This window comes from Antechinus flavipes, chromosome 5 (assembly GCF_016432865.1).
Source record: "Antechinus flavipes isolate AdamAnt ecotype Samford, QLD, Australia chromosome 5, AdamAnt_v2, whole genome shotgun sequence".
NCBI classification, from domain to species: domain Eukaryota; kingdom Metazoa; phylum Chordata; class Mammalia; order Dasyuromorphia; family Dasyuridae; genus Antechinus; species Antechinus flavipes.
In genome coordinates, this window is record NC_067402.1 from 92,183,690 (window position 1) to 92,210,062 (window position 26,373).

Here is a 26,373-nt window from a genome sequence, read left to right on the forward strand (position 1 = left end):
AGGAGGGCCGGGGTGGGAGCATGGGCAGAACTCACGGCACAAAGTCTGGCTCCTCCAGGGGCCCGGCACACCCTCCCGGGCACAGTGGCGGGCGTAGGCCGAGAGCACAGGGCACAGGCAGTCGTGGCCCGGGGCACAGCCGCACACTGCTGAAAGGCACCGCAGCTGGTAGGGCTCTTGCTCCACCAGCCTGTGACATCGCTGGGAGTGAGGGGGAAAGGAGTGAGGGGCTCCTTCTCGCCAAACCAGTGCGCTTCCCCCGGTGCTGCGACCCTCTCCACAGCAAGGGCCCGTGCTTGGGTACCTGGAAAGCCGGGCCCTGGAGAACGGCACAAGCGGCTTCTGCGTAGAGGCGGCGCTGAGCATGGGTGCTGCAGGGGTTCGGCGGGACGACGGGAGCCCCCACCCGGCAGGCTCCCTCCCCGCCCAGCTGAAACTTGCTGGCAAAGGCCCCCACGCTGGATTCCACGTCTCCAGCAGGGGTCAGGAAATCATCCTGCTGGTTCCAGGTGAAGGTTCCACACATCCCCCTTACCTGGGACCACCAGGGGGAACAGGCAAACCAGGGTAAACCCCTCTGTCCCCCTCCTGCCCCAGAAACCCCAGCGCTTCAGAGTGGCAAGAGATCAGACGCCTTCTCATCTAACTCAGGGCAAAATCCCTCCACCACCCCTCCATTTAAAATGCCTCCCTCAGTGGGAAAACTTCTGGAGCAACCCCTGCACCTCAAGTCAGTTCTGAGTGTTAGGGAGGCTTTCCTTGGGTCAAGCCCAAATCTGCTTCTTCTTGCCTCCCACCCACCATCCCTAGCTCCCCCACACTGGGCCAATCAGAATAGCTTCGATTCTCTTCCACAGGAGTCCTCGGAAGGAATATGGGCCTGGAAAGCGAATTCGAAACCTGACTGCCACCTTGGACAAGCCATCTCATCTCTCTGGGTCTTCCTCATTTATAAAATAGGGAATTTGGGAGAGCCGACCTTGAACCCCTACCTCATCCCCACCTTATCCAGCTAAATGTTCCCAGTTCTCCCCTCATGTGTCAATCCCCAGGGCCTCCTTTTTCTGGTTGTTCACCTCCCCCCAGGGCCTCACCCAGACATACCCGGTGGGCATAGAGCGGTTCCAAGGTAATGTAAGCGGCAGGTTCGTGTAGGCCCCAGAGGAGCCAGACTCCGGGCCCCCGAAGCAACAGAAAGGTGGAGGAGGCGAGATGAACACTGAGACCCCCTGGCCCGGCCCAAGGTAATGCTACCTCTCTCCTGCCTACCAGCACCGCCCCTGGGGACAAAGAGAGCGTTGGGAGGGAGAGAGGAATGGGAGGGTACCGAGGGCACACTGGGGACAGGGCAGCAGGAGACCCTGGGGGTGAGCGAGTGCCAGGGAAATGTTCTGGAGGTCGAAGCTATGGTTTCAGGGCTGGGGGCACCTGAGTCCCGCAGCTGCACGCGGACTTCCCCCAGGGTGACAGAGACAGCTCGCAGGCAGCTCCCCGCCTCACAGACCCCGTGCTCTAACACCATCAGCAGCTGCCCCTTCAGAGAATCCTAGGACAGAAAAAATCACGGAGCAGATCACGGTCCGCCTTTTTCCTCCTCAGGTCTGTGCCCACCTACCCACCCCAAAGTGGCCGGCCGACTCTCATGATAAAACGCTTCACCACAGTCGGCCGGGGAAGGGCCATGTGTGGACAGTTTCCCCCCTCTGATGCCCACCTGTACCAAGGTGTACTGGCAGCCCCCTGGGCCCTGGAAGAAGAAACTTCGCCCATCGAAGGTGGTGTAGTGCCCATCCCCGCCCACTGCACATTCTGCTGGGCATGGCTTCTGGGAACAATGCCAGCGGCCTTCCTGGCACACGCTGAGGCAGGGAAGAGAAGGCTGGATCAACAACCACATCCCGGAGAAGGTGGGAGCCGAGCTGGGGGGAGCCCCTCGCCATCCCTCCCTTCCTGCATCTGAGCAGATGGAGCACCGATCTAGAGTCAGAAATACCCAACTCCAAATCCTTTCTCAGAGGTTTCCCACCCTAACTCTGGGCAAGTTCCTTAACCTCTCTCAGCCTCAGTTTCCTCATCTGTAAAATGGGGATAATAAGAGCACCTACCTCGGAGAGTTGTTGTAAGATTCAGATAGTATCATTTATGTAATGTGCTTTACAAACTTTAAAAAAGTTAACTACTGTGACTGTTATTGTGGCTACTCCATTAACGTGCTTATCTCTGTAAGTCACTCTGGGCAAATTCATGGGGAGGTCAGAGGTCCCTCCAAAGACACCGGAGCAGGAATGTGAGGGGGTGGGGGTCTGGGCGACAAGGGGACCGGCACCGAGGGCAGGGCGGTTGGGACGGAAGCCTGAGAAGGCCGAAGTGCAGAGAGAGAAGGACTGGCCAGAGCCTTGCCCCAGACACTGGGGGGGAGGGGGGGGGGCCCGGCTCACCACGGGTTGCACAGCTGGTACACCGTGTTGCCTGGGGAGTGGCGCTGGCCGTGGCGGTAGCAGGGGCAGCGAGCGGCGGGGACGCAGAGGGGGCCGTCCCTGTACAGTCCCGGCGGGCACTCACAGCCGCTCACGCAGCCCTCTCGGCAGCGCCCCTCCTCCTGCTCGCCCACCGCCCCACAGCTGGGGGGGCAGGACGAAGCGCAGTCCGAGTAGAGCTGCCCCCCCGGGCAGAGGTGCTCTGTGGGAGCAGGTTAAGGCCCGATGAAGGTGGCGATGGTCCCTCTCCCCTTCCCCCCCCAAGCCGGGCACAGTCTCAGGGCCGGGCACAGCTGGGGGAGGTGTGGAGACTCAAACCCACCGATGGCGGGAGGGGGCCGCAGGGGAGGGCCCTGTGGACCGAGACCACAGAAAGGCACCCCTGCTGTGCGGGGCCCAAAGGGTTCTCCGTGATCTCACAGTGGTGCCCTGAGGGGCAAGGCCCAGAGTGGGCTCCCGAAACTCCCAGTCGTAGCCAGGGATGCCGGGGACGAGGAGGATGGGGAGAAGGGAGGGGAGGGGGCACAGGGAGAGCCAGAACTGTACCGCAGAAGCCAGGCTCCCGCCAGAGGACGAGGACGTCGCGTTGGGCACAGACGCGGGCGTAGCTGGCGAACGTGGCGCACACCGCCTCCCGCCTCCCCGCCGGCCCACCCCCTGCCCTGCAGTAGGCAAAGAGGCAAGCTTCGTGGAACCCGCCGGGGGGGACCTGCAAGGGGAAGAACAGTGAGCCAACAAGCCTGTGGCTGTGCCCCCCGCCCCCTCCCGGGCCTCCCTTTTCCGCCTCTCAGGGCCCCCATTCATAGAATCACGTATTATCAGAGCTGAAGGGGCCCAAAAACCTCCGGCCTGGGGGCACAAGGGCCTCCCCAGGGCTACCTGAGGCCCTGAGAGCCCCTCCCCGCCTGTGTTTGGTTGTTTTCCATAGAACGGCACGAGCATCTATTGAGCCCTGCGCCTTACAGAGAAGGAAAGGCTTGCCCACAGATCATTCGCCAACTGCTTCCAATTAAAGGGAAGATCTTGCCCCACAATCAGGGGCATCCTCCCCTCTCCCCGAGGGAAAAATGGTTCTTGGGTAGGAAAAAGTAGCGGTGCCAGGATCCTCGCCGGCAAACCGAGTCTGGGGCAGCTAGCAGAGCTCCCAGGGAAGGAGGGAGGGAATGGAGGGGACGGGGGCCCGAGGCAGGAAGGGGGGTCTGGCCCTGACTCGCTCGTGGCCATTCTCCCAGACTGCATCTCCTATCCGTGAAAGGGGAGGGCTTATAACTGTGACCATGACGGCTCGCCCTTTAGCCTCCAAACTCTCCCCCACTAAGCCCGCACCTGGACGTGACACTCTCTGAAGGGACCCTCGAGCAGCTGGTGACAGATGTCCTGAGCTTCGGCCTGCAGCCCCCCTGCCTCCGTATCCTCAGCGGGGCCCCTGCAGCTCTGAGATGCCTCCATCGCATCCCCACACCCAGGCTGGGGAGGAAAGGAGGGAGGGCGGCCGCCTTTGGAGGAGGCCGAGGAATGCCAGTCCCACCCCCAGCCAGAGCGCCTCTACATGTGAGGTGGCAAAATAGAGAGCCAGGGAAGGAGCAGACCCCGCACCCGGACTCTGAGTGGGCTAACCGGCTGCTCCGGGGGCCAGTCCCTCCTGGTGACTGCCGGGTGCAGAGGTCTGTCCTGGAGCCCCCTGCTAGGTACGGTGGCGGGAAGCAGAACCTGCTACTGGCACCGCAGTGGGGCTGGGGGGCAGGAGGTCATCTCAGAGTTCTGGGGAGCAAGAGGAGGAGGAAGAGGGTTCTACAGAAACGGGGCTGATGGGCCCAAAGAGCAGGACTAAAAGCCCAGGGTGTGGGAGGAGAAAGCCTGGCGTCAAGGGCAAGACCTCTCACCTCCGAGTGAGGGGACTTCCAGGAATTGCCAAAAGTAGCAGCTAACACGGCTTGTTCCCCATCAGGCTCCAGAAAATCATCTGCAGGAGTTTGAGGAGGGAGCCCTCAGCCTCCAGCTTCATCTGCATCTCTCCCCTCCAGGTTCTCTTTCCAGCCCACCCCTCCCCACACACACACCCCCTCCCTGCCCACCCCTCCCCTCACACACACACTCATTCTATCCCTGAAACCCTTACCCTCGGGCTGGCCATTATAGAACCCACAGAGACCCCGGGTCTGTCCCTGGAGTTCTTGGTCAGCAGTGAGTGAGACAGAACCAGCCCTGTCCGTCCTCACCGCCACACCCAAACCGCCAGACAGGACCAGCCAGTCCCCTGGCCACTGCAGGCTCAGCCCTGGACAAGGAGAGAGAAAGCGAGAGGGATGGCTAACGGCCTCCTCCTCGTCTCCATTCCCAGCTTTGCAAGGGCAAATTCAGGAGGACGGGAGGCAGGAGAGAAAGCCTTTCTTTGTCTTGCATCTCTTAGAGAGAACATACTTGATACTTTTTGCAGTAGTCTGGGGTGGGGAAGGAACATCGTCACTAACTAGAAGACATTGGTCGAGTCATTTAAACTCTGCAGACTCCAATTTCCTCATCTAGTTAGTGAGGAGATTAGACTTTGGGGTCCTTTCCATTTTCTAATGGTCTATGACTCCTCATAATACTTCCCCATCTGCTGTCCCATTATCTCTCCACAACATCCCTCTGACATAGGCAGGAGAAGCATTATTATCTCCATTTAACAGCAGAGCAACCTGAGGTTCAGAGAATATGCTATTTGTTTTTTTTATCTAAGGTCACACAGTGAATTGGTAGCAAAAGCTAAGTCCCCTCAGTCCCAAAACCAAGGAAAAGATGAGAAGAAGCACGTGAGCCCTTGGTTTCAGCCTTTGGATCCCCTCAGTTTCCCAGGAGGTGCCCCTGCCCTAGCTGGGCAGATGAGCGCTCTTACAAGAGATTTACCTCCTCATTCTCGAGGAAGAGCACTCACCGTGCTGCAGGAGGGGCTCCCCCTCTAGCACTGGTGCTCCATTTACTGAGACATTGGGTCCCTGGATCAGCACCTCATCCTGCCCCATCAGAACCTGAACAATCTTAGAGCAAGAGGAGGGAGAGAATAGAAAAACATCATTCAACATTTAATAATAATAACAGCATTTGTAAAAGGCTTACTACATACAAGGCACTGTGTAAAGAACTTTACAAAAATTTCATTTGTTCCTTATAATAATCCTCAGAGATAGGGATTTTTATCATTCCCATTTTACAAATGAGGAAACTGAGGCAGAGGTTAAGTGACTTGCTCAATGTCACACAAATTATAAAAGGCTGAGACGGGGTTTAAATTAGGTCTCCCAGCTTCAGGTCTGGCACTCTGTCCTCCCAGCTGCCCCCAAGGATGCTGAGAATAGGAGGGGAAAGTCATGGGTTTTAATCAAGGGGTGAGAGAGCAATCTCGGTTGGGTAATGGTGGCGATTGATGGGCATTTCTTCCAGCTTTGTCCTGGACCACCCCTCGCTTTGACTCCCTAGCCCCTCACCGGCTGGCAGTAATCAGGTCGGAGGCAATGCCGGCCAGGAGTGAGGTAAATAGCCCAGGTGGCGTCGGTATCCCCCGCAAGTAGGTAGGTGCATCGGCCCAGGAAGTGATAGTGACGGCCATCAAAGGTCTGGTAGTGGAAGCCGGACCAAGTGGTGCAGGTGGCCGAGAGGCCCTGGCGCTGGCTCCGGAGGTGGCCCACCGCCCCAGGCAAGGGCTGCAGGAGGGCTGGGGACAGACGGTTACCTGGGGAAAATCATCCGCCTTGAGCCAAGGGGAGGGAGGGCAGAGAGCAAGGGTGGGGCAGGGGACAGAAATTGGGGCTGTGCCCTCTATGGACTAGAAAATAGACAATGTAAGGTTGACCCCCTGGGGAAAATTTCATGAGCTTGCCCGGGATGTGTGGGGAGGATACTCACCTGTCAAAGGCCAGGAAGAACAACTAAAGCAGCGTTCTGAGCTGTCATTCCACCAGCTGCGCCCCCAGGGCTGGGCACAGCACTCCTCCAAGCTGCCTGCTGAGGCATTCAATAAATCTGGCCCTACTTGGCACTGCCATGTGGCAAAACAGCGATCCGTGGTGCCGGCACCTGCAAAGGAAACGGTGGCTGGAAGGGAAGGCAGCTGGCGCAGGAATAACCGGGCAGGGGGCGGCGCTTGGGAGGCGGGGCTTGGCTGGGACCTGGGCCCCCCACCCACTCTGACAGAACCGCTCTTGACCCCAGCTCTCCCGATACTTCTGCCGCGGGGCCCCTTTCAGCTCGGTATCTTGGCACAGATGTCACACAAATTATAAAAGGCTGAGGCAGGATTTAAATTCAGGTCTCCCAGCTTCAGGTCTGGCACTCTGTCCCCCCAGCTGCCCCCAAGGAGGGTGAGACCAGGGGGAAAAAAGTTTTAATAATTCAGAGATGGGAGAGCAATCTCGGTTGGGTAGTGGTGGGCACTGACAGGTACCTCTCACCTAGAGTGCAACGGGGCCCTCTCCACCCCGGACAACAGGCCCTCACAGTCCGGTTCCACGCCACCGGCCGCACATCAGCTGGTCTGGAACACGCAGGGCCAGGAGGGTTAATGTAGCATTTCATGTTCCTCAGGCCCCCAGGGAAGGAGCGCTCATAGTGTCATGCAAGTGGGGCTACAGATTGGAGTGCTTCTTGGGGGGGGTCCCCTCCCCACGTCCAGAACTTTCCCCTTCTTCTGACCTTTCCCACAGACCACTGCCTAGTCACACTACTTCTCTCATCCTCAGGTGTCTCCTACCCCAAGTGTACACCCATAGAAAGAAGGAAAGTTTGAAGTTGATGAAAGATGGGAAAGACAGATAGACAGAGGTCTGTCTCTATCTGTGAGTGTGTGTCGTCTGTCTCTCTCTCCCTTTCTCTCTTCCCCCCCCCTTCTTTCTATCTCTCTGTCTCTGTCCCTCTCCCCTTCCTGTCTTTTTTCTCTCACCCATGCCCCTGACCCCACTTATTCTCCCCTGCCTCAGCCACACCACCCCCTGCTCACGCCCTCACACCTTTTCTCCTCCCCTGAGCTCTATTGCCTGTCATCCCCCCAGTCCTCATTGTCTAGGCTCAATTCCCCCCCTTCCTCTTCTCACTTGTAGATCGGGCAAAGAGCAGGAGTTGGGGAGTTTGTGGGCCTGCTCCTGGCCAGGTCCAGCTGCCAGCCCTGGTGAATATAATGGTAGAGATGGCTGCAGGGCACTAGTTCCTCCCTTCGAGGGGTCACCACCTCCTCCACCCGGACAGTTTCTGTCTGCTGGCACCATCGCCTATCCAGGAAATAGTAGAGGAGTAGTTGGTACCACAGGACGCCCCGTTGAACTTTCCCAAGAATTTCCACCCACAATCCACCCACAACCTTAGAAGGTTGATCAAATTAGGGGGGAAGGGGGTGCAGAAGGTATAACAAATGCCAGGGACAAAAAAAAATAAAAAGAAATCTGGTTTCCTGAGGAGTCATGGGACTCCTCAGAGATGTCAAGAGGATATCAAAGAACTGAAATAATAAGCAGAAATCTCCTCTGAAGTTGGTGGGCAACTGACATTTCTTGTTCTAACCCCGGCCTACATAGGGGTAGGAAGTCAGGGTGAAAGAAAATATGGAAGAGAAGCGCTGACTTTTAGCCTTCAAGACTAGGCCAGGTCCTGAGTGGCCGTGGGAGCAAGTCTTACCCATCAGTCCAGGACCAAATGGCCCAGAAACAGAGCAGGGCTGGGAGCAGCATGGGATCTGCTCTTCCTGAGACCACCTGCAGAAGACAGGGAGGTTTATAGAGGAAAAGAGGAGCTAAGACCCTGAGAACTGCTGCATAGCTAAGCAGATACAGCCACAGACCCTTATTCTCATTCTCAGGACCACTGCCCACCACCTGCTCTGAAATTCCAGCATGAGTGTCTGTCTGAATGCCCGTGCAGGCGAAGGTTCTCAGACCGCCCTGTCTTCCACATCACTCACCAGTCTTCCTTTCCAGGTAGGTTAGGAAGTGCCAGATCCCTCGGTCTCAGGAAGCCTTTATTCTGCTCTCAGCCACGCCTCCAGTGCAACATCTGAGCGGTCCCAGATCGGACCTGACCCCTTGATACCACCAGAGGCCAGCAATGACAAGTCATCCTGGAAACCGTCTGTTTTTCTACCTCCTAGTGTTTGCCTCTCTCTCTCTCTTTGTGTGTGTGTGTATGTGTGTGTGTGTGTGACAGAGAGAGAGAGAGAGAAAGAGACAGAGAGAGACAGAGAGAGAGAAAGACAGACAGAGACAGAGACAGAAAGACAGAGAGAGACAGAGAGACAGAGACAGAAAGACAGAGAGAGAGAGACAGAGACAGAGAGACAAAGAGAGGAGAGAGAAAGAGAAACAGAGAGACAGAGACAGAGAAACAGAGATAGAGAGAGACAGAGAGAGACAGAGAGAGAGACAGAGACAGAGATAGAGAGACAGAGAGAGAAAGAGACACAGAGAGAGAAAGAGACAGAGAGAGAGAGAGACAGAGAGAGAGAGAGACAGACAGAGAGACAGAGACAGAGAGACAGAGAGAGAGAAAGAGACAGAGAGACAGAGAGAGAGAAAGAGACAGAGAGAGAGAGAGAGAGACAAAGAAAGGAAAGAGACAGAGAGAGAGAAACAGAGACAGAGAGAGACAGAGAGAGAGAGAGACAGAGAGAGAAAGTGACAGAGAAAGACAAAGAAAGGAGAGAGACAGAGAGAAAGAGATAAAGAGAGGGAGAGATAGAGACAGAGAGAGACATAAAGAGAGGGAGAGACAGAGGCAGAAAGAGAGGGAGAGACAGAGACAGAGAGAAAGAGAGAGATAAAGAGAGGGAGAGACAGAAACAGAGAGAGAAAGAGAGAGAGAGGAGAAAAGAGACAGAGAGAAGAAGAAACAGAGAGACAGAAATTGCAAAATATGTCTTAAAACTACACAAAGGGGGCAGCTAGTTGGTGCAGTGGAGAGAGCATCAACCCTGAAGTCAGCAGGATCTAAGTTCAAACGTACCTCAGACACTTAACACTTCCTAGCTGTGTGACCCTGGGCAAAGTCACTTAACCCCAATTGCCTTAGCAAAAAACAAAAAACAAAAAACAAAAAACTACATAAAGGCATAGACATCTCAACAGTATGAAATCCAAATTATCTTTTCCTTAAAAAAAAAACCATTCTGCTAGGCTTTGGTTGTTTTTCATGTTGCTGAGCTAGGCTGTTTTAATAAAGAAGTTTCTTTGAATTTTTTTTTGGGGGGGGGCAGTAAACGGTATGTATCCAGGCCATCTTCCCTACTTCCTGTAGTTCTCTCCACTCCCCAGTAAAGCCTTCTATTTCCAGACCCCCAAAAAGAGAACACCTTCTGCCTTGCATATATGTATGAGAGAGGGAGAGAGAGAAATTGGATGGGAGACCTAGTGGGCTCCTCCATCTCTGACTGTGTGCGTGTGCACATGTATGTGTACGTAGGACTTCCTCCAGGTATCTCCAAGCGGGCCTTTGCCCCTGCTACGAGGTTCTCTCTCAGAGAGAATGCCAACAGAAGTTGGGACATTTCAGAGTTTACCATTGGCACTAAGTCAGGAATAGCAGGGGAGGAGAGAGCGAGTCAGGGCAGAGAAACGGGGGGCTCCCTTGAGAAGGCCTCCTGATCCGGAGGGAGCATCCTGGGTCCAGCTGAGATGAGCCGGATGGGATGATCCAAAGATCCGGGTTGGGGAGGGGCAGGACCGGGAGGCTCGTCCTGGCTGAATCCTAGTTACCAGTCATCCTGAATGCCAAAGGCCAGAAAGTGGCCTTGGACTTAAAACTCAACCTCTGGCCTCCCCCTCCGCTCCTCCGAAGCCTGAGGCAACGGCCCAAGAATTCTCCACAATCTTCCTGCCCAGTAACAAAGAGGCCTGAATGGAGCACAGCCAGGCCAGTGGCCAGGCTGGTTCTGGGGCTTGAGGAGAGAGGGGAGGGGAACAGGGGGAGGGGAGTGGAACCAGCATCCTGTCTCTAGGGCCCAATCCGAGGGGCTGATAGAGAAGCAGCCAGGCTGCAAGAACCCCACAGGAGGCCCTGAGAACAATTCTGGACTAGTCACCAAAACAATAGTGCTTGTCCTATACACACTTTCCTAATTAGATATGGATAAGCTTCATGTGGATGTGTGTGTGTGTCTGTCTATCTCACCATCCTTCTGTCTTTCTCTTTCTCTCATAGATACACATAGACACCTTCTCTGGTCAAAGGGAATAAATAGCTGGACATTGTAGCTTACTGTAAAAAAAAAAAAAAACAGTAAACAGTATTTGGAGTCAAGATCTAGGTTTACATCTCATTTCTGCTGCTTTTAGTGACTAGTTTTGTGTGACCTTAGAAAAGCCACTGAAATTCTACATCTCATTTTCTTCATTTATTTTATAAAACTGGAGGGGGGAGGAGTTTGACCTTCTTTGTTGTCCTCAATTCTAAAGTCCTTCTGGCACCAAATCTTAGGAGAGAACTTTCCAGCCACCTTCTTTTAGGCAAGGAATCACAATCTTGGGCGTCTCTGTCTCTGTCCCTTTTTCCTCTTTGTCTCTGTCTCTCTGTCTCTCTGTCTCTGTCTCTCTCTCTCTCTCTCTCTGTCTCTCTCTGTCTCTCTGTCTCTCTCTGTCTCTCTCTCTTTCTCTTTCGCTCTCTCTCTCTCTCCTCTCTCTCTCTCTGTCTCTTTCTCTCTCTCTCTCCTCTCTCTGTCTCTCTCTCTGTCTCTGTCTCTATCTCTCTGTCTCTGTCTGTCTCTTTCTCTCTCTCTCTCTCTCCTCTCTCTCTCTCTCTCTCTCCTCTCTCTGTCTCTCTCTCTGTCTCTGTCTCTGTCTCTCTGTCTCTCTCTGTCTCTCTCTGTCTCTTTCTGTCTCTATCTCTGTCTCTGTCTCTGTCTCTCTCTCTCTCTCTCTCTCTCTCTCTCTCTCTCTCTCACACACACACACACACACACACACACACACACACACACACACATATATTCAATCCCAAGTTGTCTCCTACATGTTCACTCAGTCACCAGGGTCATCCCTAGGGTATGATGAGCAAGCAGAGCAGTGATTTAAAAAGGCAACAATTAAGGGAGAAAGCAATAGTTCCACCTGTTGTCTTTTAAAGACTTAGGCTCTGGTTCAACCATTCAGTTCAATTCAATAAACATTCTTTGACCCCTGTTAGGTGGGACACTATGCTGGGAGCTGGGGGTACAAAGGTAGAAAATGACTTGGCTCCTGTCTTCAAGGGTTTATAATTTATTCATAAGAAATGAACATTTCTAAGTATGGTGAACAACAAAATGTGATAAATATACAATGAAGAGCTCCAGAAGTACTCTGAGGTGTCTAGAGCCCTAGGCCTAAAGTCAGGAAAATCTGAGTTCAAATCTAGCCTCAACTATATAATCTTCAGCAAGTCATAATCTCTGTTTTCCTCAGTTTCTTCAATTGTAAAATGATTATGATAGATCTCAGAGTTGTTGTAAGGCTCAAATGAGAAATAATGCTTTTAAAGTGTTTTCGCACAAAACTTGGCACAGAGTAGGTATTTAATAAATGCTGGTTTTCTTCTTCCTTGTAAGAAATTTGAGGAGAGATATTTCCCTGAGGAAAAGCCTTCCAGCAGCTGAGCTGGGTTTTGAGAGAAGAGATTTCAATCAATGGAGACTGAAAGGAAACAAATTTCATGTCAGTTTGAGCCTATATGGATCCAAGGAAATTGGAAAAAGAGTCAAGTTTGTCTGGGAAACTAAGAGCATAAAGCAAAATGTTATGAATTGTAACCAGAAACAAATGGATCATGAGGTCTTAGATTTAAAGCTGGAAAAGGCCTGAATGTCATTTAGTTCAGTACCTTCATTTTAAATATGAAGAAACCGAAATCCAGAAAAGTTAGATGACTTGCCCATGATCATACAAGCAACAAATAGCCGAGTTGAGATCTCACACTCATAGCCTTTGACCTCTAATCTGTATTTCTATTGTACTAGTCTGACTTAGATTGGAGCCATATCATATTGGGTCTTGAATGATAAGTTAAGGAACCTGTCCTCTGTCCTCATTATCAAATGAGATAATATTTGTAAAGTGCTTACCACCGCACCTGGCACATAGTAGGCGCATAATAATCATTCCCTTCCCCATCATAAGCTACAGTCACTTAAGTTTTTTGAGTAGGGGGATAGGCTTGAGCAGATACAGGCATTTGAAATGTTTTAACTGCTGTGGAAAAAGATAGATCAGAGAAGAAAGGAAGGAAGCTCAGTCCCGTTCATGTGAGAAGGGCCAAGTGAGAGAAAAGTGGGAGACCGATTGTTTTTATTTATTCTTCCTTCCAGAAGAAGACCAGATCGTCAGGGAGGTCATGCAAGTGAATTGAAGTGAGGGAGGGACCTGTGCAAGAACACCTGCCTCATTTTCTCCTCCACAACCACCTGGGCCCAATGGCCAGAGATAGATCAGGAAGTGGCTCTGGATACATAGCAGACCTGGGCGTTTTAAGTTAAGGTCTTTAACAGGTCTCAGTCTGACTGAGGCAACACCAGATAGGAAAGGATTTCAGCGAGGTATCTCCCTGGCAGAAACAGAGTGCTTTCTTCACAATATTCCAATGGGGAGCCACCAGGTAGATGGTGGGAGCACGCGGGGCAGACGTACATTAAGTAAACCAGACTTTGAATCAAAAAACCGGGACACTGTAGCTCTGCCACTTACTAACAGTATTTCCCTCTGGGCAAAGTCATTTCATCTTAGAATCCTCCCATGGACGATGAAGGGGTTAGAATAGATGGCCTCTACAGAGGTCCCTTGTGGTTGTAACTTTGTGGATTTTTTTTTAAGCCAGATCATCCTACCCCCAGCTGCCAATGTGATTTTCCTAAAGCAAGGTCTGACCGGGTCACCTTACTCCTCGATAATCTCTGGCGGCTGCCTGTTCCCACTAAAATATAAACTCCTTTGGCATTAAAAGCCCTTCAAATCAGCCCCATCCCTATCTTTCTAGTCTTCTTACCCATCAGTCCTCTTCCCCACCCCCATCTGTGCACCGGCACTGAGGATCCTCCAAGCCTAGAACGCTTCCCCTCTTCCTGGTTTTCTTAAGACTTCAGTTCAAGTTCCATATTTTATATGAAAATTACTGATCTCTCTGACCCTCCCCCCAACTGCTAGCGTACTGCCCAAGTGTTCACTTTGTATATAGTTGGTATATTTTGTCCGACCCCACCTTAAACTGTAGGTTGCTTGAGTGCAGGGCCCCTTAGTCAGGGTTACTTTGTATCCTCAGCTCAGAATACTGCTGGCCCACAAAAGACTAGTAATAAGTTCATGTGGACTGGGATTTATTGGTGTCTCGGGGTGGAAACTCCTTCCATTAACAATGATCAGAAGCTCATCTGCAAGTTTTAGTCATGGTGAACTACCTGGAAGCACTAAGTTGAGGCAGCTGAGTGGGTACAGTGAGTCCTGGAGCTAGGAAGATCCGTCCTCCCAAGTTCAAAACTAGCCTCAGACACTTCCTAGCTCTGGGACTCTGGACAAGGCTCTTGCCGCTGATTGCCTCAGTTTCCTTATCTGAAAAATGAACTGGAGGACCTTGCAAGCCACTCCAGTATCTGCCACAAAAACCCCAAATTCAGTCGTGAAAATTAGGACTTACGTGACTCTCCCACAGTCACCCAGCCCAGCATGTGGAGAAGGCTCCTATTTAAGGGCTGACCCCTCACTCTAAAAACCACTGTGCCATTCTGTGATTTGCTGTGCCCATTTTAGAGACGAGCAAAATAAGGGTTTAAGTGCTCGTAGGTGATCAAGCAGCTGGCAAATAGGGAGCTGGGACTCAAAGCCAGGCTTTTGACTTTTGATCCACTGCACCATTACCCAGCTTCGGATGATACATCCATGTAAAATCCACCCACTAAAAGGCCCTGCCTCACCAAGATACTTAAAATAGAGGCTACTCCTCCCTCTTCCACACCCTTCCCTTACTGGGCTCTTTCCTCCCCTCTCAGGTTGCTTGGATGTAACTTCTTCAAGATTACCCTCGATGTTCATTTGACCCTGATTTCACCTTATAAACATGGAGGGGGTGGTGTGAGTGGAGTGAATGTGACCGGCCCCACCACAGCCACCTGCCCCGCTGCTCCCATTCCCTTCTAGATGTTCCCATCGCCGGATTTCGGCTCGGAACCGGGCCGAGGACAGAATGCTCCCGGAACCATCCATTGGGAAGAGTAGCCCAGGGACGGGGAGATCTGGGCACCCGGAGAGGGGAGGGGGCGGCGGCGGGAGGGGGACACTCGGAAGGTTAGAGGGACGCATTTCAGGCACTGGCCACGAAGCAGTTAGAGACGAACTTAAATGCGCCAACCTGCCACACAGGTAGATCCCAACCCAACCCAGCCCTGCGGCTGGGCGAGAGGCAGGGAGGCTGCGTGAACGAACGTCCAAGCTAGCTCAGGCTGAGGGACACGCGAACCCACAGAGGTTTAGTTTCTTCTCTGGGGTACGCCACACAATCCCTCACCTCCCTACTCTAAAGTTAGCCTGGTCTAAGGCCCCCACACCCCAATTCCCGGCTCAGACTCCGTTCCAGCCCTGTTAGAGCCCCGCCCCCATCCCCTCCCCTAAATGCCCTCCCAGCCCCACCCCCCTGTACACACTCACACTTACACACACACACCACAGACACACACACACACCCCTCCCCCTGTCCCGAACCCCGCCCCCAACCCTCTTCCTGACCAGCTAGTGGACTGGGCAGGCTGGGGGGTGGCGTGTCGAGTAGACCTCAGTTACCCGAAGTGGTCAGGTGCCCCCTCCCCGCCCACTTCTCTCCCAGGGCCTCGTGGCTCCTGCGGACAGTGCCCATCCCTCTGGGAACCGAGAGAGGGGTGGGGAAGATAGGAGGATGGGACCGGAGGCGGGTGGAGGGTCCGGTCAGAGGAAGGACTGTTAGTGCCAGAATGGGCAGAGGGCACTGACCAGTACAGGCGGAGCCAGCTGGGAGAAAGGGGAGCCTAAGCTCCCAGACAGACACAGGACAGACCAGTTAACACACACACACACGCACACACACACACACACACACACACACACACACACACACACACAAAGCACGGGCACCGCTATGGAAGGACAGACATACACACATTCAATCACCCTCCCCAGAACAGTCCATCTCCCTCCCTCCAAGCTCCTAACAGTGCTCTCACATCCCCTTCCCCCCGTCCGACTGATCCTCCCTTCTCTTTCCTTTCCTTCCCTTCTCTTCTTTTCCCTTCCCTTCCCTTCCCTTCCCTTCCCTCCTCCTACTCCCCCTCTAGGGGCCTTCCACCTTTTGCCCTGGCTCCTCCCTCTATGGCTCCCTAGCGCCCCTCCCTTCTAGTCCCCCATGCCCTTCCTCCCCAGCTCTCCTCCTTCCCTCCCCCTTTTCTTTCCCTCCTCCTTTCTCCCCTCCTCCCTTCTCCCCCTCTTCCCTTTTCTCTCCCCCTCCCATCTCCTCCCCCCCCATCCCTTCTCCCATTTACCATCGCCTATTCTAGGTCCTCTTATTACCTCTCCCCCAATAATTCCCTTCCCCGTCTAGGTCCTCCATGCCCCTAACACCATCCCTAACCCCCTGCCCCTCCCCTTGGAGTGCCTAACCCTCTTTTCCTTCCTCTTCAGGCTCTAAGCCCCTGCCCCCCTTCTCCCTCCCCATCTCTCCGGTTTGCCCCTCCCCTCCCCTTCATGTCCCTAACCCCCTGCCCCTTCCCTTTAACTCTCTAACCCCCCCCCCACCCTCCGCCGCTCCCCTCCCCTCCTTGGACTTCTTTCCCTCCCCCTCCTCGCTTCTTCCCCTCCCTCTTCGCCGTGACTCTCCCTCTCCCGTCTCGGGGAAGTTTCAGAGCCATCAGTCTGTCCGTCTGTATGTCCGTCGGTGGGTCCGCAGCAGAGCTGCAGGCAGCAGGCGCCATTGTGCGCGGAGCGGAGGGGAGCGGGGAACCCCGGACGCCTGGGTCCGGGGAACGTCTGCTCGCGGCTGTCCCGCCAGGTAAGGAAAGAGGCAGTGCAACGGGCGACTCGGTCCGCCTTCCCACCCCCCCCCCACTAGACACACACGCACAACACACACTCACACTCACACACGCACGCACATACTGATGACAGCTCCCGGGGGTGGGGGCTGCTTGCAGTGGGGGTGGGGGACGGGTTTCTAACAGGGAGAAGGGTGTCAGGGAAGTGGGTGTCTGAGGAAGAAGGGCAAGGAATGGGAGAGAAGGAAGGTGGGGATCGGGGTCTTAGCAGAGAGTGAAGAGGGGCCAGGGGTCTGAGGAAGGAAAGGAAGTAGGAGCAGAGATCCGAGGAAAGGGGGAAGGGAGAGGGGGATCAGAGAAGAGAAGAAGGGGGAGGGAATACGAGAAGAGGGGAGGGGGATGGAATGGGGGGAGAGGTCTGAGGTGGGAGGGGCAAGGGATTAATGATTGAAAGAGATAGGGGTGAAGGAGAAAGAGAAAAGGGGATCTAAGGTGGGGGAGACAGAAAGGGAAGGGTTTATCTATGGGGGAGGGGGAGAGAATCAAGGGTGTCCAGGGGGAGGGGCGGGGAATTGGGGGAAGAGAGGGAAGGGTGTCCCCTGGGGGAGAGGCAAGGAATAGAGGTGTGTCAGAGACGAGGAAGAGTGTGGGGGAAGGGAGAAGGAAAGGTATTGAGGGGTGGGGGCAAGGGAAAAAAATAGGAGACTTGAGAGGAGGAGAAAGGGGGAAAGAATCTGGGGGAAGGGTCTTTTAAGGCAGAGGGTGGGGTTGGCATTTGGGGGAGAGAAGAGGGAGTTTGGGAGTCGAGGGGGAGGGGGGAGGAATCTGGAGAGAGGGGGTGGAAGGGTGGGGTCTCAAGAGAGGAAGCAGAGGTTCTAAAAGAGAAAAAAAAGGAGGGTGTCCATAGGGGAGGGGGAAGCCAGAAGTCGGAGGAAAGCTGGAAGAGGGAGGGCACGTTTCTGGAGGGATTGGGTAGAGGCTAGGTAAAGAGAAGGGGAGAGGAAAGAGGTAAATCTGGTTTGGAGAAAGGAGGAAGGGAAAACCAGAAGGAAAAAAGTAAAGGAGACCCAAAGAAAGGAAAGGGTGGGGCAGGGGGGCATATATATATATATATATAAAGGGGACTGGAAAGGGAGAAAGCAGAAATCCCCCAAGGTTAGAACAAACGAAGAAAACTGGAGGGTGTAGGGAGTGAGCAGGAAGGAAGGGGGAGGGGAAGAGCTTGTCTCTGGGAGGAGGTGGGGAAGGGAAGAGTGAGTATGATAGGAAGGTGTAGGGGAGGTGGGGGGGGCAGGAAGGGGAAGGGGCGAAATAGAGGGAGAGAACTGAGAGGGGGAGGGGAGAAAGAAAAAAAGGAGGAGGAAGAAAGAAGAGAGGAAGGGGGACAGAGGGGGAAGGGAGAGGAGAGGAAGAGAAATCAAGAGAGGGAAGGAGGAGAAGGAAGGGGGAGGGGAGCAGGAGAGTGTAGATTGAGAGGTGGGGAGACAGAGAGAAGAGTAAAAGAAGGAGGAAGAAGAGAGAGGAAGAAGAAAGGGGGAAGGGGAAGAGGAGGAAGGAAAAAGGGAAGGTGAGAGGAAGAGATGAGGGGGAGGGGAGAAAGAAGACTACAATATAAACTGGTTGAGGGAGGGAGGGAGAAAAGAGAGCGGAGATAGGGGATAGGGACCAGAAGGGGAAGGGGAAGGGAAAGGCAGGCTTGGGAAGGTGGGGGAGGGGAGTGAGTATTGCCACCAGAGACAGGAAAAAAAAAGGGAGAGGGTCAGGGGGAGGAGGAGGGAGCCAGAAGGGGTGGTGGAGGCCAGGAGGGGTGGAGGAGGCTGGGGAGGAGCAGGAAGGGGGAGGGGAGAGGGAAGAGCAGAGGGGGGCCCACAAGGGGTAGGCCAGGCCAGCCCATCAGCCAGCCAGCCAGCCGGCAGGCAGGCAAGCAAGCAGGCAGGCAGCCTGAGAGGAGGGGCAGAGGGAGGAGGAGCTGGGGGGAGCCAGCCAGATTCGGGAGAAGGGAGGGAGGGAGGGCGAAAAGAAGGGAGGGAGAGAGAGTGAGCAGGAAAGGGGGGAGGCGGGGAGGGGCAGAGGAAAGGCAGCCAGAGAGATTAGAGAAGGGGGAGGGGAGCCTACCCCAAGGGGGAGAGAAGGGGGGAGGGATTGCCGAGAGAAGGGAAGGGGGAGGGGAAATGAGCCAGCCGGGCTGGGGAGGGGGAGGAAGGAAAAGAAAGGGGAGGGGAATATTCACTGCCACTGGGGAAGAAGCCTGAGGAGGAGGAGGGGCAGAGGGCCCTTTGGTTTTGGGGTTGGGGCTGAATCGTGGGGTTTGGACTATGAAAGGAAGCTAGAGCCATCTCGCAAGTCCCGTGAAGACCCTATTGGAAGACTATGAAGGAGGGATCCACCCCTCCCCCAATTGTGGTTACCCCTCCCCCCACGGCCACTTGCCCAATAGGACCCAAGAGCTCCCCCCTCCCTCCCACTAGGCTCTTATTTCACTAGCTCCCAGTGACAGCTGGTAGGGAGCCTGAGCTCCCCATCTCCTCAGCATACTACACACACATACACATACACTCTCTCCCTCTCCTCTCTCACTTTGTCTCTGTCTCTCTGTCTCTCTCTCACTTTGTCTCTGTCTCTCTGTCTCTCTGTCTTTCTGTCTCTGTCTCTCTGTCTCTTTCTCTGTCTCTGTCTTTCTCTCTCTCTCTCTCTCTCTCTCTCTCTCTCTCTCTCTCTCTCTCTCTCTCTGTTTTTCTCTCTCTCTCTTTATCTCTGTCTCTGTCTCTCTCTGTCTCTCTCTCTCCCTCTAGGTCCTGGAGAGTTTCATCTCACCCTGGGATTGGGGGTGGAGTGAGGTGGGGGAGAAGCCGGGCTGAGGCCACAGAACGGTCCAGAGGGGGAGCATCCTAGCATAGCTCCAGGGACCCTCAGAGACTCCCTTTGGCTCTGGGCCTCAGTTTCCCCAACTGTAAGCCAGAAAGAACTCCCTTGGACATTTCCACAGAGATCAGTTAGTGTCTGTGAAGGTGTGGGAGGGAGCCTAGTACTCGGAGAGCTGGGTGATGCCTTCGGCCTGAGGGCAGGGAGATCTGGGAAGCCCTCTGAATGCCGAACTCCCCTGCACTTCGACAGCAGCAGTGGCCCCAGGCACAGGGGTAGGGACACCGGGGAACTGGGAAGGAAGGACCCTATTTCTGCAGAGGGGACTCCCTCAACAATCCCCATACACTTCCAAGCCCCCTGCTGTGTGTAAAGCACTGGGGGGGACCGTGTGTTTGCCTGGATAGACACAGAACTCTACAGTATTGCGACATAACTGCTTTCTGTGGTGCCCCCTTCCCCCACAGAGGAGTAAACACATCTAGGCTTGTCCTGATGGAGGAAAGGGGAGAGGAGGGGATGGATCAGGAAGGGAGGGGAGGAAAGAGGAGGGGCTCCCTACTGCAGCCCAAAGACCTGCCAGGCAAGGCACAGCAGGGACTTGGGGTGGGGGAGACAGAACTGATTGATGTCTGTTCATCTGCCTGTGACAGGTCAGCCAGAGATGGCCCCACAAATTGAATCAGGGGACAGGCCCCATGATGGCCAGGAACAGACAGCCCCTCCAGGGGGAGAAGGGCCCCCAGGTGCATACTCAGGTAAGAATAGCCAGGACGATAGGGCAGAGGGTGTGGGAATGAAGAATGGGTCAGGGAACACGGATTCTGCCCGGTGGTTTGCCTTAGAACTGGTTCCCCAGGGATTCTTGGCAGTCCCACAGCCCTCCCTTACCTGGCCTCCACTTAATCCCTAATGAACCCCCTACTCTCACTTCTTGAAACCAGTGGTTTAGTCGCCTAGATCTGGTCAGACAGATCGGGCTAAGGTTTATTGTATAGCATCCTATTAAAAGTCATGGCTGGACTGGAACTCGGGATGCAGTGGGAAGGGCACTGGATTGGATGGAGTTCAGAAGAACTGGATTTGAGGCCTGCCTTTCCAACCTCCCAGTCACTTGGCCTTTCTGGGCATCAGACAAATTTCCTCATCAATAAAATGATGGTGCTGGACCAGAACTTTAAGACCCCCTCCAGTTCTAGTCTATGAATCTATGCTCTTTCTCCTCCATGTTCCCCCTGCTACGAGATTGGGGGTGGGGAGGGGGGCAAAAGCTCCTACCCTAGTTCCATGCTTTGGTCACTGCAGAGCCACACCATTAATCTCTTTAATAAAATCAGACCTGTCTTCTTCCAGGGACCCTGATTCCCAAACCTGAAGATGTTTTCCAAAATGAACAAGGGGAAGAACAAAGCACTGCAGAACTAGGAGGTGGACTCCAAAAAACAGAGCCTGAGGGCTCCTGCCCAGGTGAGCTGAGACCCTGTCCCTTCTTTTTGGTAACTCAGAGCTCAATGAACCCTCCTCCCTCTACACATATTTAAATCTCTCTCTAAGAAAAATCACTGAAATTCCACTGCCTTAGAAAATAGTAAATAAAGGGCATTGCCTCTAAAGAAAAAAAGTAAGTAAACCCTGATGTTCCCCTAGGATACCCTCAGATCTTCCCTCACAGTGAAAATCTTCCTCTTTTCCTCTCTCAGTGCTTCATTCGATGCCCTACTCTCCAAGAGCTTACAATCTAGTTGGGTGGAAAGAGATGACAGCATGAATGCCAGATGCCAAAGAAAATAAATATGACAGGAATTCCAGGGGATATTACTTTATTTTGATGCCACTGAGCTTGTTTTTCGGTACTATTTTTCATTACACACTTGTTGAATATTTATTGCTAAGGCTCTCCACTCAGTGTGATCTCATGACCCTTATTTCACTGTTCCCAGATGAGATCCCTACACACACACACACACACACACACACACACACAGTCTGTCAGCAGCTATCATTGGTCCCTAAGTCTCATTCCTCAAGACTAGTCATTCCCTAAGCCCTTTATTCACATCCATCCCCTTTTCTCCCTTCCCACTGGGATCCCCCGTCTGTCTATCTGTCTGATGTCTGCTTTCATCCAACAAAGCTACAGCTGCCAAATACAGGGCCAGGCTGAGTGCCATACTAAGTAATGTGGGGGATCCATGAGGAGCAGCAGACACCATCTTTGCCCTCCAGAAGCTTGAAATGTAGTCTGAGTGAAAAGATAGAGATGCAGAAAAAGTTAATACAAGTCAACAGCATGCTAAATGACACACAAAATATGTAGGATGGGATTACAGAGGGAGATTATTTTCAATGTAATAGGAAGTCATTGAGTGTTTTTGAATAAATAAGTGACATAATTAAAAACAGCCTTTTAAGAAGAGTAATTCAGTGCTTCTTTTTTGGATGAATAGTCTATACATGCAACAGTGAATTCAATTCACTGACTATTTAGAAAAGGGAATAAGTATTTATATAGCTCCTACTGTGTGCCAGGCACTTTACAAATGTTATCTAATTTGATCCTTACAAGGTTGCAAGGTGGTTGCTATTATGATCCCCATTTAAAAAGAGAAACTGAGGCAGGCGTTAAGGGATTTATCTAGGGTCACACAGCCGGTAAGTATCTCAAGGAAGATTTGAATCCAGTTTTTACTGTCTCCAGGTCTAGTTCTGTAGACTTCTACATCTAATTGCCTTTAGTAAGTGTCTACTCTGTGCAAAGCACTGTTTGAAGCATGGGAATACAGAGATCAAACCCCCTCCTCCCAAAAAAAAACAGTAATTGTCTAATCTAGCTAAGTATAATAATTCAATAGAGATCAAATAGTACTTGGACTTCAAATTTGACTTTAAGGTTTGCGAAGCACTTTATATTTGAGCCTCACAACAATTCAGATGATGAAATAAAATCATAAAGTAGCTAAGTGATTTGCCCAAGCCATACATACAGCATTAGAGGCTGGTTTCAAATCCAGATCTCTTCTGCCTCCTAGGCTAGCAAACTATTGTACCAGGAGAGATGAGATAAAAAGCTCCAGGAATATTTACAGAGACAGAGAGCCTTAATAGCTGAAGGGATCACAAAAGGCTTCCTGGAGTAAGTACCACCTCAGTTGAGTTTGAAGATTAAGGTTCTGAAAGGCTGAGATGAAAAAGGTGATGATAAAATGTTTAGGCTTCCACTAGGATGGTAGCAGCAGGAATAGGAAGGACAAAGAGTAAGTTGAAGTAATATTTATTATAGTCTTACTATATGGCAGGCAATATGTTATAAATGAAAAATAATAACAGCTACTAAGCACTTAATGATTATTATTTCATTTGATCCTTGTGACAATTCTGGAACATAGGTTTTGCAGGGGTTTTTTGTTTTGTTTTTTTTTTTTTTTTTGCAGTTAAGGAAACTAAGGCAAACAGACGTTAGTAGCTTGCTCAGGGTCACACAGTCAATGTGTCTAAGGTTGAATTTTGAATTAAGGCCTGATGCTTTTTCTATTTTACTACCTAACTATCCCCAAAGTCAACGTGACTTAGTGAAAGGGAGACAAAGAAACAGGGAAAAGTCAAATTTGGCTCCAATGTTTCAAGCCTGAATAAGTGATAGAAAGATGATGCCTTTTGCAAAATTAAAGATTAGAAGGGGTTGAGCAGGTTTTTCAGTAAAGATGAATTTGAGGAAAGGACAGGTCATAACAGGTGGAAATGTCAGGAAGGCAACAGAAGCACAATGATATAGTGTCAGGGTGCCAAGGGAGAAGAGTTTCAAGAAGGGGAGGTTATCAATATCAGATGCTACAGATAGATCAAGGGAATGCAGTCTAAAAAAAGGATGCTGGATTTGTCGGTGACATCATGGATAACCATAGAGGGAATAGTTTTATTAGACAGGTAAGGAAGATAGAATAGGGTGGAGTTCAAAGAAAAACTAGTGATGAAGTAGAAACACATTGTTTAGACAAATCTAGAAAAATCTGTCTATTGCCTTTATTTACATAGCCAGTAAGTATCAAAACACTTAGAAATCTGGGTCTTCTGAGTCCAAATTCTGTTTTTACTACTTGAAATGGATCTTAGAAATCACTTAATCAAGTAGTATCCAACAGCAGGGCCACAGACAAATTAGGGAAGGGATATGAAATATACTATACATATACATACAATCTCATTAAATGACTCAGTATGATCAATAAGCAATTATATCTTCTATGGACAAAATGTCTTGTACATGTGTTGTTCTTTCCTAAATATATATAGATTTTGTTGTGTTTAATTAAATGCAAATTCATTTAAAAGCAAAACAAAAGTCTGTCAGCAGAACTCAAATTAACTGTCGACTCCTCTTGCTCCCACAGTGAGGAGACACTTTGAGGCAGCTGGATGGCCTAGTGACTAGAATATTAAACCTAGAGTCAGGAAAACCTGAGTTCAGATGTGATTCAGACATTTATGACCCTGGGCAAGTCATTTAATCTGTCTTTCAGTTTTTTCCATTTTAAAATAGAGATCATTTTAAGTAGCTTCTACTCTCACAGGGTTGTTGTGAAGATCAACTGAGGCAAAATCACCAGCACTACTGGTGAACTGAAGGTGAAGAATGAGGTTGTCACAGGTTGTCAAACATCAATGATTAGTTAAAACTCTCAGTACAAGAAATGGTTCGGCGAGCTGGGGGGTAGGGAAACGAGAACAATGTAAAAAGAAAATCAATAAAGCCTTCAAAAAGAAAGAAAAGTCTGTCTGGAAATCTCAGTACCATTCCTTGTCTTGTCTTTCCAGAAGACTGGATGATCCGAAAGGTGAAGGTGGAGGATGAGGACCCGGGAGAGGAAGAGGAGGTTGCATGGCCCCAACACCTCCCCCAGTTACTTCCAAGCGGCCCCTTCCTGCCCGCCGACCTCGGACCTCTGGCGGCCGTGGCCACAGCCTGTAAACTGGAGCCTGGCGCCCCAGGGCCTCTGAGTGGGCTGGCTCTAGCATCCTGGCCCCAGGTCCTGGAGAAACCCTACGGCTGCGGCGAGTGCGAGCGGCGCTTCCGGGACCAGCTGACGCTTCGGCTACACCAGAGGCTGCACCGGGGCGAAGGTCCGTGTGCCTGCCCAGACTGCGGCCGCAGCTTCTCGCAGCGCACCCACCTGCTGGCCCACCTGCGCAGCCACCGGGGCGAGCGTCCCTTTCCGTGCCCAGAATGTGGGAAGCGCTTTAGCAAGAAGGCCCACCTGACCCGCCATCTCCGCACGCATACCGGGGAGAGGCCTTACCCGTGCGAGGAGTGCGGGAAGCGCTTCAGCCAGAAGATTCACCTGGGCTCCCACCAGAAAACGCACACCGGAGAGAGGCCCTTCCCCTGCGCCGAGTGTGAAAAGCGTTTTCGCAAGAAAACGCACCTGATCCGTCACCAGCGCATCCACACGGGTGAGCGACCATACCAGTGCACCGAATGCGGCCGCAGCTTCACGCACAAGCAGCACCTGGTGCGCCACCGGCGCGTGCATGCGGCAGGCCCTGCCCCGCCGCCACCCCCGCAGCCGCCGAGCACGGATCCCCTGGGCCAGGAGGCGCCCGCAGACCCTTCGGGACCCAAGGCCTTCGCCTGCGCAGACTGTGGAAAGGACTTCGGCTGGAAGAAGAACCTGGCCTCGCACCAGCGGGTACACCGCGGGAGCCGCCCCTTCGGGTTCTCCGAGCGCGCGCGGGGCCAGGGAGAGCGGCGCCCGGCGGGAGCCGCGGCGGCGGCCCACGCAGCCGTCAAGGCCTTTGCCTGCACTCACTGCGGGAAAAGCTTCAGCCAGCGTACGGGGCTGGTGGCTCACCAGCGGACCCACGCCGGCGAGCGGCCCTTCCGCTGTCCAGACTGCGGGCGCGGCTTCTCCCACGGGCAGCACCTGACAAGGCACCGGCGCGTGCACACGGGCGAACGTCCCTTTGCCTGCACCCAGTGCGGCCGTCGCTTCGGCTCCCGGCCCAATCTCGCCGCTCACACCAAGGTGCACAGCGGCGCTCGGCCCTTTGCCTGCGCCCAGTGCGGTCGGGGCTTTAGCCGCAAGTCACATCTGGGCCGCCATCAGGCAGTGCACACTGGGAGCCGCCCCCACGCCTGCACCGTCTGCTCTCGCTGCTTCAGTTCTAAGACCAATCTGATCCGCCATCAGGCGGTCCACACGGGCTCCCGCCCCTTCCCCTGCTCGCAGTGCGGCAAGAGCTTCAGCCGCAAGACCCATCTGGCCCGGCACCAGCGCACCCACGGCGAAATCGCTCATCTGGACCCCAGCCTGTCAAGCCCAACCTGGCCTGTTCCTACAGTGCCTACCGCAACCTCACTTTTCCTCTAAATGGAATAGAGCCCGATCCCTCCCCACCCAGGTATCTGTCCAGCTCCTCAGCATCCTCTCTCACCTAACTGCTGGTCAGATCCCTTGTGGTTTTTACCTCCATTTTCCTTCACTGTGACTGCTCTCCTTTGCTATTGCTCATCGGCTCCTGTGCTGGCTCCCTCCTTCGGACTCTTTGCCCTTCGCTTTTTCTCTATTTCATCTCTGTTTTCCCAGTCAGCCTCCTGCAGGTGCCCTACTCCCCCACCACTCTCTTCCTTTCTCTCCCGAGCTGCCAGATGCTGGAAAGCTTGGAGAATACCCCCGTCTGAATAAGGATAATCGAGAGAGACCCTCTATCAGATTCAGGTCTGCATCTGTAAAGTGAGAGGGTTCGACTGAATGAACTTTAAGGTTCTTTTCTGCCTGGGACCTTCAATGTGGAGCTTTGGGTGTTGGGAGATGGAAGTGAGGTAACTGACTAAAGGAAAATAGAGGGCCAGACTGAAACACATGGGAAGACTGGGAAGGAACAATTCCCTTCTAGCTGCTCTTCCATGCCTTCTTCACCATCCTTCAAAGCTGTAGGACTCTCTACTCCTCCTCAAATGATGGGTGTTCCAAGATGAGGGGAGAATAGTCACCTATGTATTTGATGTGTTATTAAAGAGAAAATCTGAAAGCTTGAGGGCTGTGAGATTGGTGGGTGCTGGGG

The 26,373-nt window shown here is 52.8% G+C and overlaps 2 protein-coding genes across 3 annotated transcripts in view; one reads left to right on the forward strand and one right to left on the reverse strand.

The window, feature by feature from the left end:
• LOC127538563 (SCO-spondin-like) overlaps positions 1-8,592 on the reverse strand; it is an 87,177-nt gene extending 78,585 nt beyond the window's left edge. The window contains exons 1-17 of the mRNA XM_051962371.1: positions 8,407-8,592; positions 8,124-8,200; positions 7,547-7,720; positions 6,908-6,990; positions 6,363-6,533; positions 5,945-6,189; positions 5,395-5,497; positions 4,597-4,755; positions 4,361-4,440; positions 3,804-3,944; positions 3,024-3,186; positions 2,439-2,679; positions 1,715-1,859; positions 1,429-1,546; positions 1,105-1,280; positions 305-535; positions 36-201 (exon numbers count right to left, since the gene is read on the reverse strand). Of these exons, the coding sequence (XP_051818331.1) occupies positions 36-201; positions 305-535; positions 1,105-1,280; positions 1,429-1,546; positions 1,715-1,859; positions 2,439-2,679; positions 3,024-3,186; positions 3,804-3,944; positions 4,361-4,440; positions 4,597-4,755; positions 5,395-5,497; positions 5,945-6,189; positions 6,363-6,533; positions 6,908-6,990; positions 7,547-7,720; positions 8,124-8,176 (2,449 nt within the window). The 5' untranslated portion in view covers positions 8,177-8,200; positions 8,407-8,592. The remainder of the gene's footprint in view (positions 1-35; positions 202-304; positions 536-1,104; positions 1,281-1,428; positions 1,547-1,714; positions 1,860-2,438; positions 2,680-3,023; positions 3,187-3,803; positions 3,945-4,360; positions 4,441-4,596; positions 4,756-5,394; positions 5,498-5,944; positions 6,190-6,362; positions 6,534-6,907; positions 6,991-7,546; positions 7,721-8,123; positions 8,201-8,406) is intronic.
• A 6,946-nt stretch (positions 8,593-15,538) lies between these two features.
• On the forward strand, positions 15,539-26,346 carry ZNF467 (zinc finger protein 467). 2 transcript variants are annotated; one of them, XM_051963575.1, is made up of 4 exons: positions 15,539-16,469; positions 19,968-20,072; positions 20,668-20,781; positions 24,130-26,346. In XM_051963575.1, exons 1-4 carry the CDS (start codon positions 16,346-16,348, stop codon positions 25,677-25,679), a joined length of 1,893 nt encoding a protein of 630 aa, XP_051819535.1. In that variant the 5' UTR covers positions 15,539-16,345; the 3' UTR covers positions 25,680-26,346. The 2 variants fall into 2 exon arrangements, with proteins under 2 accessions (XP_051819535.1, XP_051819534.1); XM_051963574.1 differs by having other exon boundaries at positions 15,540-16,469; positions 24,127-26,346.
• Positions 26,347-26,373: the final 27 nt, after the last annotated feature.

Bases quoted from the DNA above. Each gene is read 5' to 3' on its own strand.
- ZNF467 (XM_051963574.1), top strand. From the start codon at position 16,346: ATGTCCGTCGGTGGGTCCGCAGCAGAGCTGCAGGCAGCAGGCGCCATT. The intron at 16,470-19,967 runs GTAAGGAAAGAG...TGCCTGTGACAG, and splicing joins GCTCGCGGCTGTCCCGCCAG to GTCAGCCAGAGATGGCCCCA. The intron at 20,073-20,667 runs GTAAGAATAGCC...GTCTTCTTCCAG, and splicing joins GCCCCCAGGTGCATACTCAG to GGACCCTGATTCCCAAACCT.